This window comes from Etheostoma spectabile, chromosome 9, assembly GCF_008692095.1.
Source record: "Etheostoma spectabile isolate EspeVRDwgs_2016 chromosome 9, UIUC_Espe_1.0, whole genome shotgun sequence".
Lineage (NCBI taxonomy): Eukaryota > Metazoa > Chordata > Actinopteri > Perciformes > Percidae > Etheostoma > Etheostoma spectabile.
This window is the reverse complement of record NC_045741.1, coordinates 27,653,729-27,673,796: the sequence shown is the minus strand read 5'-3', so window position 1 is coordinate 27,673,796 and position 20,068 is coordinate 27,653,729. Positions and strand designations below refer to the sequence as shown.

Sequence of the window (20,068 nt, the reverse complement as noted above, 5' to 3'; positions counted from 1 at the left end):
TATGGACCAGGTGCTCGGTACACTATAACAAATAGAACTGGTTGCATTGATTTCCAACGATGCTGTGTTCAACAGAGGTTCAACACATAGTGGATGGGAAATGACCCTGTGTACTGCAGTGTTGCACAGCACAAAGATCTTGGCCCAATATAGCAGTGCTGGATTGTCAGATAGCAGTGCTGGATTGTCAGTGCGGCTACTACATCCTCTCCTCCCTCTGCGGCACAGGAAGAGTTCCTAAAACTCCAGAGTCTACAGCCAGGCTGGCAGCTCTGAGGCTGGACTCTGGCACACTGGGGAAATGAGATAAATAATTATTTCAGCATGTTAACCAGTGGTGGAATGTAACTAAGTCAATTTACTCATATTACTCAGTGTATTTAAGTCCAAATGTTAAGGTACTTTTACTGAAGTACAAATGAGTGCCACTTTCTACTTTCTACTACTCCGCTACATTCCAGAGAAAAATAGTCTATATTTAATCCATGTGACAGCTTTATTTACTAGTTACTTTACACATCATGGGCTCTATTTCAGCAATCTAGGCAGACGGCGTGAAGCGCATGACTCATGTGCATTTAGGGCGTGTCCAAATCCACTTTTACTAGTTTGAAGGTGGAAAAAAGGGTCTGTGCGCCAGGCGCATGGTTAAAAGGGTTGTACTTAGTGTCGTTATTAATTCATAGATGTGTTTTGGGCATAACATGCAATAAACCAATCAGAGTGTCATCTCCCGTTCCCTTTAAAAACCAGGCGCATTTGTACATTGGCGTTTTGCTATTCTGATGGCAGATTTGCACTGTAATATTTTTATCTTAATCTTTTGCATGTGTGTGTGCTGTTGACATTCCCTGCGTGTGTGCGAGTCTAGGCACCTTTTACTAATGCACTGTTAAAATAACAATGAAACTATGAAAACCTGGGGCCTCATTTCTAAAACTCTGCGTAGATTCTATTCTGAAAGATTTTGTGTACCACAAAGTCAGAATGTTACGTAAAAACATTCTGATGAACACTATGCGGCGCACACCTGCACAGACTCTTATGAATATGGACGTGCGTTATCTTATGCGCTCCTCCCAAGGCCGTCCCATATTTGTCCTAATAAGGTACATGTCAATCAATCAATGGATATTCCAGCCTTTTAAAGGAGCCCTTGATGAACAATCATTAATTGGAAAAATGGGGGGGACATGCTTCAGTGATTGTGAGATTAAGGTGTTCTTGCTAAGTCTTCGAGCAATGCCAAATCTGCCATGCTGTTGTTTGGTTGCAATACACAGGCCATCTGGAACTGTAGGGCTCTTTAGTTATTGTCCAATAAACCGGTAGTGGATTGGAGTCATATTGGTGCCATCAAGGTAATTAATCCTTGTGTGTTCTTTGGGTCTGTTGTACCCGTTTTCATTGTTTGCTAAAAGAAAATGTATGCAATTTATAATTTCTTCTAACTTGAACTTATTGGCGTTGGCTCATTTTCTGTGAAGAGCACACACATTTTCTTTTCACTAGAGTCACGTGATCGGCTCGACAGCGATGACGGCTTAAGGTTTAGCTCCTGGCCCAATTTTGCGAAATAGTTGTGTTGTATGGTTCCAACTCCAGTATTCTATCACTCTGTGCTAGATAGAGTCATTTAAACCAGATTGTGGTTGTGGCTCAGTGGTAGAGCGGTTGTTTGCCAATTGTAAGGTTGGGGGTTCAATCCCTGGCCCTGCAGTCCCATGTCAAAGTGTCCTTGGGCAAGACACTGAACCCTGAGTTGCCCCCGGTGCTGCGCATCGGAGTGTGAATGTGTGTGAGTGTTTATCTGATGAGCAGGTGGCACCTTGTACGGCAGCCTCGGCCACAGTGTATGAATGTGTGTGAATGGTGAATGTATCCTGTAGATGTAAAAGCGCTTTGAGTAGTCGTTAAGACTGGAAAAGTGCTATATAAATACAGCACATTGGCTCTATCAGATCTGATGTGGACAATCCAAAAACTATGTGGAAAGCAAATTAAGTATTCTTGACAGTCATGGCCATGTTTTTCAAGAGCTGGAGACGACAGAAACCGAAGATGCAACATCCGCATCGTTGGGATAAAAGAGGGGCTAGAAGGTGCTGATGCTATTCAGTATCTGTCGCGTTCCCTGCCTAAGTGGCTCCCGAAACTGGCAGATGCTCAGATCGAGATTATGAGAACCCCCCGAATTTACAGTGATAGCCCAAAGAAAAACACCACTACTAATCGCACGGTGATTTCCAACGTGCTCCGCTACACATCCAGGCAGGCGATCCTACAGGCTGCCTGGAAATTTCCGCCCATGGTTCGGGGGCAGAAAGATTCGCTTTCCTTGGACTACAGCAACGTCACAGTCACGCGGCGCCAAGCCTTCTATCAAACCATGGACTCAGCACAAGTCAAGGGTCTTGATTTTTTCCTGCTTTACCCAGCAACACTGAAGATCAAGGATGGCTCCCAGTACAGGGCTTTCACCTCCGCTAAGGATTCTGAAGACTACGCGAGCCGGCGCCTCGGATTCTGTCACGGAGAGCGCCGTGGATGAACATCAGGATTAAAACAACTGCCTGAACACGGGCTCTTCGTTTGTCTTAATCTCTTGTTGTGTCCTAGTTTTATTGTATTGTTTTCTAATATGATAACAGACTGTTATCAATGACTTAAATTATCTGTCCTGTTTAATAAAGCCTACGCTCCAGAGGTTAATAAGGCAACTTCTGGGTTAGAGGTTTTTTTCCAATGTGCTTGCTATTTTGTGTTTTTTATTTCCTATTTTTGTAGACAAGAAATGCCTTTATTTCAAAGTCAATTTAGTGGAACCAGTTGCTGTTGCAACCAGGTAACTATGGGCTGCTGTTACTTGATACTGCCTGGTGTCAAATCTTGATCACAGACCTATTTTGAGTGTTAGACTTCTGGCTATATCCCCCCCCCCCTCCTCTTGCCTTCCCTGGTGTGTCACTGTCTTGTCTCTTTCTGTTTTGGGACTTAATTTTGGATGCACTATTGTTAGGATTTAATGAAGTGAAAGGCAGTAGCATGATACTTTTCCACATCTACTTTCATTTAGAAAGCAGCTTTTTTGATAATGGTTGATCTTACATTTTTTGAGTGGAACTGTGGAGGTCTGAAGGCCCCTCACAAGCGAGTCAGCACCCTGACCCTACTTAAAAAGAGAAATGTTGACATTGCGTTGTTACAGGAGACGCATTTGCTACAGACTGATACCGGCCATTTAGCCAACACATTCTATTATACAGCTGCTTTCTCGGCAGGTTCAAAAACAAAAGGAGTAGCCATTATTATCAAACGGAATATTCTGCTTAAAGGTTTATCCTGTTGGTCAGACAATACAAGCAGAATTGTAGTAGAGTAGAGTAGTTGTTTAATGAAAATTGTCCTTGTGTCAGCTTATGCGCCGAAAGTTTTTGATGGCAGTTTCTATGGTATGCTCACCAATGAAATGCTGGAGTTAATGGACTATTCTTTGTTGTTGGTGCAGACTTTAATGCTGTGTGGGACCTAAACATTGATCGGTCGAATGCAAAGATCATGGGCCAGCAGCTTGGGGCTTAATAGATATTTGGTGTGCAGTTAATCCCACCTGTAAGGATTATTCCTTTTTCTCAGGTAGACATAAATCTTTTTCCAGAATAGATTTTCTTTTTGCATCCCCTCAATTATTTCATTCAAGTGATAAAGTGGTGTTATTCCTAATGGCATTGTCTGACCATAAAAGGGTCCTTTGCACCACCACAATTGTCCAATTGTCTCAACGTGCAGTTAGATTGCGCTTCAGTACTTCTTTACTGAAAAATGAATCCTTCATCACTCAGTTAATAGCAGGATTCCAGATACTTGCAGACATTAAAGTTGGCTCTGTAGAAGACCCTAGGATATTGTGGGATGCAAAAAAAGGTTTTATTAGGAGCAATACAATACTTTTCTGCTCTAATGCACGTGAAGTTACATCACTGAAACTGCAAAACCTTGAAGCAGAATTCACCAGATTGGACTCATTGTTACAAACTAATTTTACTGAGAACAATTATTAGTCAAGAAAGAAATAAACAACATCCTGAAAGACCTAGTCACCTTCTCGCTACAAGATTAAGGTCCAGTGATTATTTTGCAGATATTCCCGCTATTAAATCTTCAGATGGTACTGGAACTGACAATGTCGAAATAAATAAATTCAGACATTTTGTTCCAACCTGTGACAGCTGGTTAAATCAGCTTGACTTGCCTTAGTTATCAGCAGAGGATTCAGCTAACTTCATCATAATGATTACTATTGAAGAATTAAAACTGTCAGCACAGAGTATGCAAAAAGGAAAATCACCAGGATTGGTTGGGATTCCCCCTGAATTTTATGTATCTTTTTGGGAACAGTTGGGCCCTTTCCTTCTTGACATGATTAATGTCTCTATTGAAAAGGGTGAATTCTCAAGGGATGTTAATACAGCTTTAATTTTGTTACTCCTGAAAAAGGATATAGATCCGACAGAGTGTTCTAGCTATCAACCTCTGAGCCTGTTTAACGTTGATATAAAAATCTTTGCAAAGCTCCTAGTCCGTCGTTCGGAATTTTAAAGCAAGACTGTCATGGCGGCTCCTTTGGAATACCATCTCATATTTATTGAAAATATTTCACCAAAATGTGTTTCTGAAGACATTTTAAGAGAGAAATAGGCCATGCAGTTGCTGTATCTGTCTTCATTTCAGATTGACAAAGGTCAGTTTAAAAGATTTTTGTCAGATTTTGAGAGCCGTTCAGCACTCCACCAATCAGATTTGAGTCCGACCACTTGCCGTCCGCCCCAGCAAGTCAGGTTGGCCAAAATGAAGGCCGACGGACAACGGCACGGAACACACCAAACAGACTTGAGTCACCGACCTCGTCAGACTGTCCGACAGCCGATTATTGGGTTGGTGTGTCCTGGCCTTAAGATCAGCGCCATGGGCGCGAAGATGGGCGCAGGTGCATTTGCTATGTAAACGATTTAGGCACATGGAAAATGAACAACTGCGTCGGTGTTAAAATAGCAAAGCCGGTGTTGGTGTCGCGCTGCGCCGGGTGCAAGATAGGGCACAAGACTTTTGCACACAAAACACATGTTTACCCAACAATGCAAATCCAGCTGAAATAATTAGACACAACTGTTTAGATCCTTTCCAGTTTCTAAAATGGGAAGACTTTTCTTTACTTTTAATACTTTAAGTAGGTTTTCAAGATGACACTTACATACTTTTACTAAAGTAAAGGATTTGAATACTTCTTCCACCACTAACGCTAACATGATCACAATGCCAATGTAACCATGCTGCTGTTCATAAGGCATGATGCTTACCATGTCGGTTTAGTGTGTGAGATGCTAACTATTTGCTGATTAGCAGCTGGACATAAAGTCCAGCTGAGGCTGATGGGATGCCGTTGGTTTTGCAAGTATTGGCTTATAAACCAAGGTTCGAAGAAATTAATATTCTGAGTTGATGAAGGCGCTAGATGAAAAGACAAAGGATTACATAACATATCGCAAATGATCCTGAGGGGACATGAATGTCTGAACCACATGTCATTGCAATCTATCGGCTAGGAGTAGTAGACATTTTGGTCAAAAACACAAATGTCCAGGGGATCATCATGTCTAAATCCTCTAGGGACCATGAACGTCTGTACTTGCAATCCGTTCAATAGTTGAGGTATTTCAGTTTGAAGCATTGGAACGACATATCCATCCAAAGAGCCACACTGCTAGCATGGCTAAAAGCTGCTCTCAAAGGAAGCAGAGCCCAGAGAAGTTGCTTTAAACGTTCCCTTCCATCCTACATGAAGTCTTTAAGAGAGAACTTACCTCATTTATCACATGATTTTATGAGCTGTGACAAGCAATCACCCCCAACCCCTGTAAATGTTGTTTTTAAAGATAATCTTTTGGGCATTTTGGGCCTTTATTGACAGGACAGCTGAAGAAATGAAATGCAGGAAAGGGCTGCAGGTCAGAACCAAACCCTGGCCCGCTGCACTGAGGAGTAAACCTCTACGTCTTGGCGCCCGCTCTACCAACTGAGCTATCCAGGCACCCACTTGATAGTAATTTCATCTATGAACATAACCACAGGAGTCATCCACAAGTTCTTGTCACATGACTTTGATGTGTGCTTTTAAAAAATGAAAGCACTTTGAATCACCTTCAGCATCATGTTGGGATAGGTTGTTTGGTTTGATTTAATAGTGATAGCTGGAAAAAAATAACCATATGTATGTATGTATGTATGTGTATATGTGCATGTAAGCATATGCATGTATTTTTATGTATACATACAGTTTATAAAGAAGTGAAGAATTAAATAGTTTGTTTATAAGTACAAAAGTAGAAAAAGGGGGTGGGACCAGAAGTTATTTTTAACTTCTTCTTTTACAACAATTTTGAAAGATGTGATTGAGGATTTTGTTTTTGTTGGGTTTTCTTGCTTCTGCTGAAATGTACATCCTGTCCTTATTTGTCTTTTATTTTTTTACGTGTTGAAACTAAACTAAAAAAAAACAATGTGAACTGGATTTCTTTTCAACAGAAACCTTGCTGCCTCTAGCTGAATGTGTTGATTTCTACTGAGCTAGTTCTTTTAGCTCAGCTTTCAAGCGCAAAATGTCACTTAAATGACAAAAAACTAAGGAAGTAACTAAACCAGTGGGTTTTGTGACCCTTTAGGCTGGCATTCATTTCCCTTTGTTTTATCTGCATGTGCAAAAGTGCATGTTGAAGTGAAAATGGAGAAACATGACCCGCAGACACACAGCAGAAAAAACACTTTAACTCAGACAAATGCAGTCTTTAAACGGTCTTAAACAATCACCATCATTTATTTACAATATATTAAACTGTAATGCAAAATGTATAACAAGTGGTCAATTTGTTCAATAATGAAAATAAACATGAACTATTTTCAATGCTAGCATCAATCATACACATATTTATATATAAATACGCTGTGCAGTCAGCATTATGCCTGCTCTATTGTTTTCTGCTGAAGCCAGACACTTTTATCAGGGTCAATAAGGTCAAAAAACACATTTCCACACTTGTCTTGACTGCATAGAGAATAAAAATGAAGACACGAGTCTAAAGCATGTATAGTAGAATAACACCCGACTTCTCCCACAATCAGGAACATCCGCACATTCTTCCCAGACCCTATTCGCCATGTCAAGCTCTTCTGGACTCTAAATGGCTTTCAAACAGATCTTAACGCTGCTCGGTAGAGAGCAGTCAGATGACCAAAGGGTGAGATGTCACACTTGAGCAACCATGAAAATACAAGTTACTATTTTCTTGCTGTTTCGAGGCATCATTGGGTTAAAAAAAGAAGAGAACAACCTGACAAACAAACAGGCCTCAAAGACAATGGACATGATTTCACAGTATTCGTCATACAGGCTGTCGTGTGTCCAGTTAATGAAGTTACAGTTAATGTACACAAAAAGGCTTTACAGGAGAAGGCTGCTGATATTCTACATTTTTCTAATATCATGAAAAGACACGCATCCTAGAAAGTCAATTCATTTGAAGGGAATTGCTGCAACCAGTGGATCTGCCAGCAGGATTCCCATTCCACTTTGGTGAATTATGACACATAAACTGCTCCACTGACAAGACCTCCTCCGGACAACATTAGAGCCTACTGGCTGAGCACTGGTCACCGTTTATTTAAAATTTGCAGGACATAGGAAAACAAGTCTAATATTTAATCTGTAGGGATCTGTTGCTGATGATATATTCTTAGTGTTGCCCTAACTATAAACTAAGCTAATTTTCTCATGTGCTGATGTCGCTAGCGCAAAATGGAGAAAACTAGCTAATAGTGCATTTCATTTACCTCTGAACTCAGAAGCCGAAGCTGGGAATGGCCATTCACTTCCATTTACAAGTCAGATTATCATTGTTCATTAGCTCTAGCCAGGTTAGCCATTGTTAGCTATACAAGTTGATAAAAACGCAGTATGCTGTTTTGTGTATACAAACAGCGTAGCAACATGTCCACAGATTGAAGTTGGAGTGTGTACGACTGATTTAGTGAGACACAAATAACAAAAAAGTGCTAATAAACTGTATGTTCCTACAGCTTTCACTGCTGTTGATGCACGGGGCAGCCATGTTGGATCTTGAACTCGGGGAATTCGGTGGTTCTCTGAAGTCCAAACCCGGAAATCCGAACGCAGTATAACTATGCTTAATGAATTATCCCAACAAAAATCCATCTGAGACGTGTAGAAGCATTTGGGTCCTGTGTGCGGTGTGGCACCATCCACCACCATCAGCTACAGCTGCTAAAAGCTGTGATGACACTCGAGCCGGCTCCATTCACTGAAGAAGACTAAAAGATGTAAGTGAAAGCTCCAAAAAGCTTTTTAAGATGACTTTTGAGCTTTGAGTATTTATTTAAACATAGTTTTCCCAAAGGTCAAGAAACACATCGTTGGTTTCCGTCCTTCCATGTTTTCTGTTGTGAAAAATATAGAATAACAGCAATTCTTTCCTTGAACATGCTGGTTGAGGATACAATACAAATGGCCGCCGCCCAAAGTTAAGTACATTCCCCGTGGAAAAAAGAAAGCACATCAAACTTCAATGTAAACACAGACGACGTGTAGACGGCAAGCACAAGGACAGAGTGTCTTCATTACTAAAGAATTCTGGCAAGTGCTCAAACCAAGTCATATTATACATAAGACGAGGCCTTTTGTAGAGGGAAGCTCAAAACTCATGGAAATAAATTTGCTTTAATTTTTTTTTTTTGCTCTGCAAAACAAATCTATCAAACCTCAAAAACAAAAGAGTTTAATGGGAAAAAAAGGCTTTGCTTTTCATGGCGGCACAGTTAGTGGTGCAACCCTCCTCCCCTGTGAGGAAGAGATCATTAGCCAGCAAAAGGCAGAAAAACTTTTCAGGCAAACAAAGAGCGAGCAGATGACGATGATGAGAGTCCTCGGTTTACAGCGTAGCAGTTCATGAAATGCCACAGCTGCAGAGAAGAAAGCTGCAGAGGAGCCCACTTTAATCAAATGGCACTTGTCCCGAAATGGAAAGAAGGACGAGAAGGAAAAAAAAGAAAGAAAAGGCTGGGACTTTTGTCAAGACTCAGCATCAATAGGCAATAAGTAAAAACAGTGTGCACACATACTTGAACAAATGCTTTTTGGCAATACATTGTACTATGGCAATACATATCATTGTGGTGTACTATATGTAAAGAAGAGAGGAAGAGTGACAAAGACAAAGAGAGAGGCTGAAAAAATCTATTATCATTGCAACCTCACGTTCTTTGGCTCAGTTCCAACCAAACAGGGTGGCTGCTCAAGCCAAACAGCTGCGTGCATGCAACCAGCAAAGTCAAGTGGTTAATAACGGAGCAGCTGTGTGTGCAGTCAGGTTACACTATACAGTTTGTCAAACTATGACCAAACCCTGTGAGGAACTGCCATAGGAAGCTGCGACTGAGTGTTTGGAACACGTTTCCCTGCAGGGTGTGGGTTATTAACTGTGTGGTTGTGTCCAGCTGGCCACAGTTGTGGTCAACTTTGCATGCCAGACAATCTGCCACGGTGTAACGAGGGTGGATGCTGACAGCGCCGCCGTCGTCTTTCATTTGGCTGCCACGTCTTTATCGGGCGTAGTAAGAGCCCTGGGTTGCCCCTCCTTCTTCTTTTTCTTCTTCCTCCTCCTCTTCATCAGATCTATCAAAGCAGTGTCTCCGGCCAGGGGGGCTGGAGCAGGAAACAACAAGTAGCAGATGATGTTATTATCGAAAAAGTGAGCGAACAGTACTGTCTAAGAGAGCTCAATGCACTGCAATGAAAAAAAACACAAGCAAATGTAGATATCATCATCGGAACAAATTTCCAGGGGACACCAAAAGCCCAAACACGTGGTTTGATGAAGTCAGACACTTTTAAATTAAGTTGTAAATGAGCAGTGTGGTTCTGATGTTATTGGATATATTAGCACAACTAGCATTTATCTACTAGTTCATTAGTTTTTAGTGACCCCAAGAGTTTTTGGTTTTGTTGCATTGTTTCTGTATTTGTCTATTTGGGAATTCTTCCCCATTTGCTTGTGTTTTCTAAATGCATGTCTTTGTTTGCCTGCGTTTTGTCTGTTTTGTCTTCTTGTGTTACAGCGTGTTAAGCTATCACAGCCACCACACGCTATCTGTACATTTAACCATGTTGTGAGGTTAGCCTGCAAACAGTGGGCACAAAAACTCATGCAATGTGGTACAACCAATGCAGAACTGTTTTGTGTTATCAGGGTTAGGACTAAATCAAAGCCATTTCTACCAAATACAGAGCACTGTGACACATGTGACTCCTCTCAAAATGTTAGAGTTGTAAAGTCAATCAGCTATATTAAAATAGAAACCTAAACCTGTAAACATAATTCAAATATTTTTTTCATTATCTACAATAATCATTATTACTTAAATAATTAAAAATTCAATCCCTATACCAGTCTACATTTAGCATTATCTTACATTCAAATGGCGTCAATACTTCAAAGGGTTTGTTACAGTGCATCTCAAATGAATTTTCGAGTTGGTGTAAATCAATGTTCAGAGTCTAATTATACCTGCAGTTATAAGGCTGGAAGGAGAAATTTATTTTGGCCTCTCTTATTTGACTCCTGTTAGTTTTACCTTTCTGGGGCTGTAAATCAAAGTGCCCAACCAATTGCCCCTCTGGGGAAAAATAAAGTTCTACTTGAGTCAACATCTCGAAGTGATTCAAGGCTGAGTTAACATTCATGTGGAGTGCAGCTTCTCACCAACTGCACTTACTGGTGTGAAAAGATTCACAATACCCCAGCTCCCAAAGAGTCCTCAATGAAAGCCTCACTAAACTAGTGAAAGACAGAAAAAGAGGTTGTGGTCACTAATGTTTGGCTTGAAACTGAAAAGGTGCAGTAGTAAAGAACACAAATTGTTAGCATGCCTAAAACACATCAATGCAAAATGCAACCTGAAAATTAGAATATTAGCATTCTAAACTGTAAAAGTCTAATCGCCGTCAGACTGAATGGGCAACAATTCATGCGCTGCTTGATAAGAGTGGGATCCAATTTCATTGGTTAGGTCACATCATGCTTCAAAAACAAGGTAAGTCCGTCTCAGGCAAACACCTACTGCCTGCCTCAGTCACTGTCCGGCCGGTACAGGTACTTCATCACCAGGCTGTCCACTTTCTTCTTCCTCTTCTTATCGTCCTTTGGGTGTCTTTGGCTCTCACTCTGTGGCCTAGCTTCTTCTTCATCTTCTGGGCTGGACACCTTTCGAACAGGTGCCCTCTTCACACTGCTGGAGCTTCTGTAAGAAATGGTGGAAGCCCCGGAGCTAGACTCTGACTCAGAGTCCGACTCGGAATCCGAAGAGGATGAAGACGAGGAGGATGATGAAGATTTGTCCCTCTTCTTGGACTTTTTCTTGGACTTCTTGGACCTGCTCTTGGAGCTGCTGCTGTGACGACGGTTGTCTCCTGAGCTGTCAGACTCGGAGCTGTGGCTTCTCTTCTTCTTCTTGCTCTTACCTTTGCTCTTGCTGCGATGGCGACTGCTGCAGCTGCTGCCGCTGCGGGACGCTCTCATGCAGTCCACTGCCGACGCAGAGCGTCTAAGACTGCTAGCAGGGCGAGGTCCGTCTCCAGTTTCGATACTTTTGCTGTTGTCCTTCTCATTCTTGGATTTTTCTTCTTCACCTTCTGAGTCTTCCAAGCTCCTCCGCTTGAATTTGATCGGCTTGAAATTCAGCACCTCATTGATGGCTTTCTCCAGGTCAGGGTCGAGGTAGTTACGATGACTGACTGGTTTGATATCCAAGGTATCAATCGGGTCATTATCAGAAGTCGATGATCGGGCCCGTGGTGGTGGCATGGAGATACTGCGGCCAGTGGACGAGTGAGGACTGTACGCTGACCTCTCGGTGAAGGCCACACTGCGACTATCATCCATATCAACGTCAAACTCGCTCAGGCGGCAGCTGCGTCCCAGCGACATATGGGAATCAGCTCGGCTAACACTTCCAGGACTGCGTCCTCCAGACCGTCTGCTAAAGCAAGGGCTGCTGGGACTGCTGCCATACAGCAACCGCCTGCCTCTGTCCTCATCTAAGCGTGAGGTGCTTTGGCGGCGTCCAAGTGGGCTTGACAGATCTAAGCTGATGGTAGACTTGGCATCATTCTCTGGGCTCAACCCAAGACGTGTGGACGCTCGACTTGGTGCAGGGTATGAAATGACTGATTCTTTGTCAAAGTCCCCCCAGCGGCTGTCCATACCTTTCCTGGCTCGGCTGTTGGCCTCTGAATAGGCCTGGGAGATGACGGATTCTCTGTCATTCATGTCATCCCCTGCCTGGGACTTCCTCCTGGAGCTGACTGAGTAGGTGTCGTGCTGAAAATCTGGGTTTTTGGGTTTAGCCTTATGGAAGGATAGAGCGTCTTCGGACTCTGCACTCTCCTTCAGCCCCCTCAAGAGGGCACCCCCTTTGCCACCGATGGAATCAAGGTTGGAGCGTTTTCTGTAGCTGAGCGAGCTCATCACTGACATCGGCCTGCTTGGATCTACCTCTTTGCCCTCTTTATTAACTTCTTTCCATTCCTTACCCTCTTGCCACTCTTTCCCTTCCTTTGCGTCTACATTTACAGCAAATCTAGAAAGAAGCAACAATGGAAAGGACAGAGGAATGAAGACAGTGGAAGCAAAAATGACAAAGTGGGTCAAGTGGAGGTGAGTGAAGGAAGAAAATAAACAAAAGAATGAAACTTGACAAATATAACAGAAATGTCATGAAATGTAGCCAAATGAGAGCACAGCAATGAAAAAGAGGAGTTTAAGGAGAGTGCAACTAGAGACAACTGACTAACAAGGTTTTTTTTTCCTGCACTGAAATGTTAAGACACCAACATCATTGTATCGCCCACCAAGGACAGATGAGGCCACAGTAATGATAAGAATGGGAATCATCACGGCTTCCGCCCACTACAAACTAACTTTAAAGCAATTTAAATGTTTTGGCCACATGTATTATGGCAACAAAACATTCGTATAGTAATTTAGCTAAAAAGCAGGAACATAAACGATACATCTGGAAAACCTATTACAAATTATTGAGAATTTGAGAGGCAAGAATAGCATTCTACTGCTAGACAGCTACAGCTTAGAGAAAAGAGACTATTTGCTATTTTGTTTCTTGCCAATGTACTTGTGTACCTGTGCAAATGGCCATTAAAGTCAATTGAACTTTAAGCTACTACAAGGGACAGTGTTAGCTAGCTCGGTGAATCAGTCATTGTTTGTCTGTGGGGAAATGCAACTAAGGGAGACTTAAAAACTCAAAAGTTTTAAAAGTTGGGAGTGGCTCAACTGGGGGAGGGAAGTTAAATCTTCTGGTAAGGAGACAAATCTGGGGCAATCGAAGCTGTCAGCTGGCAGACACATTCATTAATCTCAGCAAGCGGCTCAGGTAGACTATGCCAGCTGGCCATTGGGCATGTCGATAAATCTACCACGGAGGTGGATTGTTTTTAGAAAAAAAAAGTTCCCTTTTCACAGAGTGGGCGACAATAAAGACAAAGCAGCTTGAAATACATTTAAGTAGTAGCAGCCTCCTCATTTCAGCCACGTACCCCGCTCCGACTGCTTTATTTCTTCTGGGTCGAATCATGTAAATCATTACATCACAGAGTGCAAAAGCAGTCAAAAATGTAGGTGGACTGCTTACTAACTATTGCTGTAGTAGTAGTAATAGCCGCAGCCTTTGTACTGACCTGGAGCTCTTGAGGCTGCCGTCATCTGAGAGGTTCTTGGCAGAACCTTTGCTTTTAGACAACCAGGACTTCACCCCATCTACACGATCCTCCACCTCCGAGTCTGTGTCTGAATCCCCCGGACTGGTGACGAGTCAGAGGTAGGACAACAAGTTAGGAGAGATGAGATACCAAAGTAAGTTATGAATAAAAAAAGTCAATTGTGGCCATTCAGAGAGGAGAAAATAAGGTAAAAGCAATGTTAGTGTGTAAGGAGAGTCAACAGTGGTAAAATTGTTCCTGTATTTCTCTGTAGCTGTGGAGGCAGAGCACAAAGGACAGACTGGAAGTGTAAGTGTGAAAGCAAACAAGGATTGTGACATTTATTCTGGATAAAAGACAGCACATGCTCAAGGAGCCCCAGTAAGCACACAAACATGCCTACGAGAGGTTGTATAGATGTAAACACAACACAGCAACTTCTTCCTGTTGTCACTGTTAGAGGAGTGCTATCTTGGCCCTGCGGTTAGCTGGCACTCAGGCATCCAACAAACATTCTATCATTACTCTTGCAAGTGCCGTAGAAGCACCATGACAGGAACAAAATCTAACGATAGCGCTTGAATAACAGGAACTTTGGTTTATTCTTCACAAACTGGCTTTTATTTTTAATAATTTTGGCTATCACTTCTGTTTGATTTGATAATACACACCAAATGTATTGCTGAGATCTTGGAAAGAAGCATCTCTTCTAGACACTTTTACATTGCATACCAATCAACCATCCAAGCTGAATGGTTTACAAGTCCACAGCTTTGTTATTTAAATTACTTATTTGAAAGTAAGGAAAAAAGTGAATATGAATTGTGGTTTGTGTAATAAATCTTTTTAAAGTAAGTGGTTGAATAATTTGGTGAAAGTGTAGCAGATTGATATCCGGGAGCTATCTTGATACATCTCAAACCCCAAGATCAATGGATCCTACACTTCCTCTTTCATTAGACCCTCACACCCTCTATGCCTGCAGTTTGTAGCGCAGAATTTCTGTTATAGATTTGTAGTCTTCAAGCTCAAACTAATTCTCTCAAAGACATTGCACAACTTATGAACTGACATAGTGGCACTCCAAAAACACAAAAGCAATCTCAATACTATGGCCTCAATTCAACATTTCATTTTCTTATACTGATGCGTTTTGGAAAAACAAACTTGATCAGTTCCCCCTTTTACCCCTATGTAAAATAAAGAATGAATAGAAAGAGTAGCGTTTTTTCGCTGGACCACCTGAGTATGTGTGAACGTAGCCTTCTGTTGCCACAATAAAAGCAATGATATGCAATGCAGTTTCAAAGTAATACCAAAGAACATTGCACCTGCACATTAAATCATCTCTTAGACATGTTTTGTTGGGTTTCCTCAAGCCTACCTTGTATTGTGAGTATGTTTTAGTTTACAATTCATTAATAATTAGGGCCTTAAACTATCCAACTGTGTTGAAGTTGTGTGCATCTTTTCTACATTTGCATTCACAAATGTGTTCGATTAAATGTAGCTTCAGAATAGGATTTGGTGTTTGAGGATACTACTCTTGTGGAGTTGTATTGATGATGCATTTTTGCTAAAATGCATAGGTATAAGGGAATATGTATGTGTGTAATAAAAATGGAAACTTAGGTGAATGGTATTGAGATTTTTATTGAGTTTTATTGGAGTACCACTATATTAGTTCATAAACAAATCAACCCATTCACTTCGAGGAAGTGCCGCTCGCTGGACATTGTACAAATGTTTTTATGTGTCTAGCAAATACTTTCTTGTAAAACTTGTAAAAGCTGTGTAGCACACTTTCTCACTTGCTGGTTTATGCTTGTATTTCTGCAATAATTCCGTCTAAACAGCCCTCATCGGGATATACTTGCATGTAGCTCATAAAGATTAGACTGAAACCACCAACACCAGATTAACACATTGTAAAAGTGGGTGAGAATATGTTCTATTTCTATTTGTTTTTAGACCATAACCAGTGAAAACATATGTTGGCAAAAACTAAATGTCTTTGAACTGCACAGCAAAGTGGCAGAAAATGTCCAGATTTTTCTTTCACCTGGTAATTATTTTCATCACCAGTCCTGCACAGAAACACAGCCATATGCATACACTCATAAATTCAGTTCTTGACAGAATGATTTGGTACACAGCTGGGCACTGCACCGTTTTCCTCTCAATTATCATTACACATTCACAAACCCACTGCGAGCCATGGAGTAAAATAGAGGGCTTGTCATAAAATTTGACACGGATGAAAAGACCGTAATACTCATTAAGTGCCGTCAAAGCCCAGTGCTTGTGTGGCGCTGTGAAATTAAGTTGTTACAGCTTAATAGTCCTACAGAGACATCAGAGGGGTGGCTCAACATCTCTGCATCTGTTTCAGAAAGCCTCCCATCGTGTCAAGGAAGAGAGAGGAAAAAACATTATGTTCTGCAGCACAAAGCTTAGAAAGTCCCAGTACCACCTATAATTAAAATCATTAACAGTCAGAGAAAAAAGCTCCCTGAATATCAAAGGGGAGACTTCAAATACGGGCTTGCCCAGTGAGATCCAAATGCCTAGCCTGCTAGGTTTTATGGAATACAATAACCTTAGATGGTAATGCTGGGGCAGAATTCATGTCAGAGACGAGGAGGGAGGGATGGGAGGAAGGATGAGGGCGACGGACTCTTAAGCTGTAATTAGCTTTGCAAAACATGCCATGCAAAACTATTACACAATCTGGGGATTTGGTGCTGCCTACTGTTATGACGATATAACAGCCAAATGGCTTTGTCTTTGGCACTTTGGACTTTTCAGAAAAGATTGGATAAACACCATTTAATGGGGGGGCAATCTAGGGTCAGGGGGCAGACTTTGTACTAAAACACTTTCCCTTGCTACAACCAGATATTGGAGTACAATAAATGAAACATGTTGACAATTAATGTTTTGCAGCTACGTTCAGTAAGAACTTTTTTTGAAACGTTGCAGATGTTCTTTTGCAGATGATTTTCTATTCTGCAAAACTCTCATCTACAAACATTATTGCCATGACACATTCAGAGCACATGGAGAAATACCTCTCAGGTCTATAGCCAAACATTTGTGGGCAATATGTAATTGTGCGCTTCACACATGGTGTCAAACACAATTTATGTCCTTGACCAGCATACCATTAGTTAAGCCCTGCTGAAAGCCTGGGGGAAGCAAACAAACACAGTGCTGAGGAGACATTAATTGTCTGTGACATTCTGCCGCCATTGGTTGTACATCTCTGTTACACACTATTACATTCATCATTAGCTTCTATGGATCCTCCCGCCCTGCTATGCTCTGCTTAGCGTTGCTCCTCTATGTCCCTGGGTCTTATAGATACCACTGTTTTACCTCCAATACAGTGGTGCTCAAAAGTTTACATACACATGCTTAAGTTGACTAAACAAGAGGAATAAAAAAATCATGTTTTGGAAAATTATTTTATACCTAAATAAAAAATGAGGTAAAATCAACCTTTAAGGACACAATTTTCTTTGTGAATGAATAAAGTATTGTAAATAAAAAATGTTCTTATTTAAAATACAGGGGTCATAAGTATACATACCCCTATGTTAAATTCCCATAGAGGCAGGCAGATTTTTTATTAAAGGCCAGTTATTTCTGGATTCAGGATATTATGCATCCTGATAAAGTTCCCTTGGCCTTTAGAATTAAATAGCCCCAATCATACATACTCTTCACCATGCTTTGAGATAGGCATGGTTTTATTTCAGTTAGACTAAAACCTGGTTTGATTTGCATTGAGAGATGATTTTATAGAAAGTATCCCATGCTATCTCTAAGCATGGTGAAGAGTATGTGAGGATGTGGGGCTATTTTAATTCTAAAGGACAGGGAACTTTATCAGGATGCATAATATCCTGAATCCAGGAAATAAATGGCCTTTAATAATAAAAATCTGCCTGCCTCTATGGGAATTTAACATAGGGGTATGTATACTTATGACCGTATTTTAAATAAGAAACATTTATTTATTTACAATCGTTATTCATTCACAAAGAAAATTGGTGTCCTTAAAGGTGGATTTACCTCATTTTTAATTTAGGTATTAAAATAAATTCCAAAACATGATTTTTTTATTCATCTTTTAGTCACTTAAAGCATGTGTATGTAAACTTTTGAGCACCACTGTATATGAAACTGTCGAGCCAGTGAAGTCCCTGTGGCTTTGGAGCACAGACAACCATATGCATCCCCTCCAAGACCATCAGCAAATATACACTTGGAAAACTCATACTCTCTCATACACAGTGTCACATGACAAGGTAACACAGTTCATCTGTGCTGCAAAACATCCAGTGCAGTTAGCAGTGAGTTCAGTACAATATGAATTGCACATATTATCTAAAGTAAAAGCCAACTGAACTCACAACAGCCATCCCCATTTGTGGATCCAAATATCTGGGCCAAAGTGATTTGCATTTTGAGTGACCTTTTTATAATACTTAAAAGTTAGAAAGAAGGTCTTTGGAGATACATTGGTAATGTTTTTTTTTTTATCCTCCAAGCCTCAGAGTTGGCAGGCCGAGAACATGTTTGATTGCCAGCTAAGCCAGCAGTGGCACAAAACACTAGGACAGGCAGTATATTGCTAGCATTGGTATTGAAGAATACGGACCACAACATTTAGCATCTATACTGACCAATACTGACATTTAAAGGTACATTTGTCAGCTGTTTATTGTGCTACAGATACTGTAGATCAGCCCTTGCAAAAGCAAGCGGGACTATTAGAGGTAGAGAGTTTTAGTGTAACATGAATGCTGGTTATTACTGAAATTTTACTTAAGCCATTTTGTTAGATTTAGGTAATTTGATGTAAAAAAAAATTATAATAAAATATATTGCAGAAGTTTGTATTCATGTCTTTATATTTTCTATTGTTTGAATTTATGTTCTATGTTGGAAATAAGTGTTGCCACTTCAACATGTTATCCTTCTTGGATTGGTGTGTTTTGTAGTCACATGAATATCAAATGGAGCTGACTAGTTAATGAGCTTTCTAGCCTGCAGTTTTCCCTTGTTGGATAATGGAAGACCATACAACAAGCTATGGTGTAAGACAAGACAAACGCATGTTATCCGTCCACGTAAACTGACTAAAGTCAATATATATTATAAGCAAGTCAAAAAATAATCGAAAACTGATTACATCCAATATTTCAATTTGTTAGAACTATAAAACTAGTCCTTTTCAGCTAGTTATCGAGCTGAAGCTAACATTCTTTATAAAAAGGAAACCAGCCAGTGCAAATAATGTTGCTAACAATGTTAGCTAGCTAAAGCTGATGAGATGTTTTCATTAGCTGCACTGTTAGTTACTGGAATACTTCATAAAAAGTGACCCTTTTAACCCTAACCCCCTAACCCTAACCCCTAACCCCCTAACCCTAACCCCCTAACCCTAACCCTAGGGTTAGGGGTAAGGGTTACCAAAATAGTTATACATTCTGTTATGGAATGTGAGAAACAACATTCTGACTGAAATCTGCAGACACAGGGTGCTTTCGTGGAGCTTAAACATTTAAACACAAATGTCTTCCTTTTGGGCTCTGACAAGTCCTCGCAAGAGAAGACTAGTTATGTCATTTACAGAGCAGGTATTTATGTTGTTGCCAAACCCCAATATAATTTCAGTAATATTTTAAACCCAAAGCGCTCCAGCATTAGATAAATGCATTTTTGGATTGTATGTATTGGACTGGCTTAATACAAATTGAGTTAATATTTACATTGCCAAATGTACAGCTACATAAGTTATATTTCACAAAAATAGAAATGCATGTTGTGTCTTCTTCAAACACCAGGAAAGCTTAGCTTTTTTTCATTCAAATGTGGCAGTGCTAACAGCTCATTACAAATCAAAACACAAAAGTCTGCACTCTCCCGCTCGGATGAGTAATCCCTCGACACGGACAGGGCACTGGGATGGCTGGGAGCCAGAGGTTAACACTGCGTGTGTGTCACAGCTTTTTGTAAGACATTGAGGGTTCTGCATTATTAAGTAAGTGCGAGTCAAAGATTGATGAGGAACACACCCTTTTTTTTCTCCTGTCAGTGAGGGCAGTCACCGAGCCACAGTCACATCCAGCCCTAGAGCGGGCTGATGAAATAATTAGATGGCCTAGGAAGCGAGAGGCTGACTCGGTTGTAGACTGCTGTTCAAGACAGCCCCCC

The 20,068-nt window shown here is 40.9% G+C and overlaps 2 protein-coding genes and 2 long non-coding RNA genes across 19 annotated transcripts in view; 1 reads left to right on the top strand and 3 right to left on the bottom strand.

The window, feature by feature from the left end:
- Nucleotides 1-134, top strand: part of LOC116695626 (peroxisomal sarcosine oxidase) — a 115,457-nt gene extending 115,323 nt beyond the window's left edge. The window contains exon 10 of the transcript XR_004333504.1: nt 120-134. The gene's annotated coding sequence lies outside the window, so the exon portion shown is untranslated. The remainder of the gene's footprint in view (nt 1-119) is intronic.
- The window catches only part of LOC116695664 (uncharacterized), an 813,105-nt gene that overhangs the window by 95,085 nt on the left and 697,952 nt on the right, over nt 1-20,068 (bottom strand). The window lies entirely within an intron of this gene.
- LOC116695586 (unconventional myosin-XVIIIa) overlaps nt 6,853-20,068 on the bottom strand; it is a 157,236-nt gene continuing 144,020 nt past the window's right edge. For 14 of the 16 annotated variants that reach the window (XM_032525935.1, XM_032525936.1, XM_032525943.1 and 11 more), the window contains 3 exons: nt 13,823-13,945; nt 11,188-12,705; nt 6,853-9,772 (listed from right to left, as the gene is read on the bottom strand). In XM_032525935.1, the coding sequence (XP_032381826.1) occupies nt 11,196-12,705; nt 13,823-13,945 (1,633 nt within the window). In that variant the 3' untranslated portion in view covers nt 6,853-9,772; nt 11,188-11,195. The remainder of the gene's footprint in view (nt 9,773-11,187; nt 12,706-13,822; nt 13,946-20,068) is intronic. The other 2 variants (XM_032525938.1, XM_032525941.1) reach the window with 1 other exon arrangement.
- Nucleotides 14,484-17,223, bottom strand: LOC116695682 (uncharacterized). The gene is made up of 2 exons (XR_004333532.1): nt 14,901-17,223; nt 14,484-14,870 (listed from the first exon to the last, which is right to left on the bottom strand). It is a non-coding gene; the product is annotated as an uncharacterized LOC116695682 (long non-coding RNA).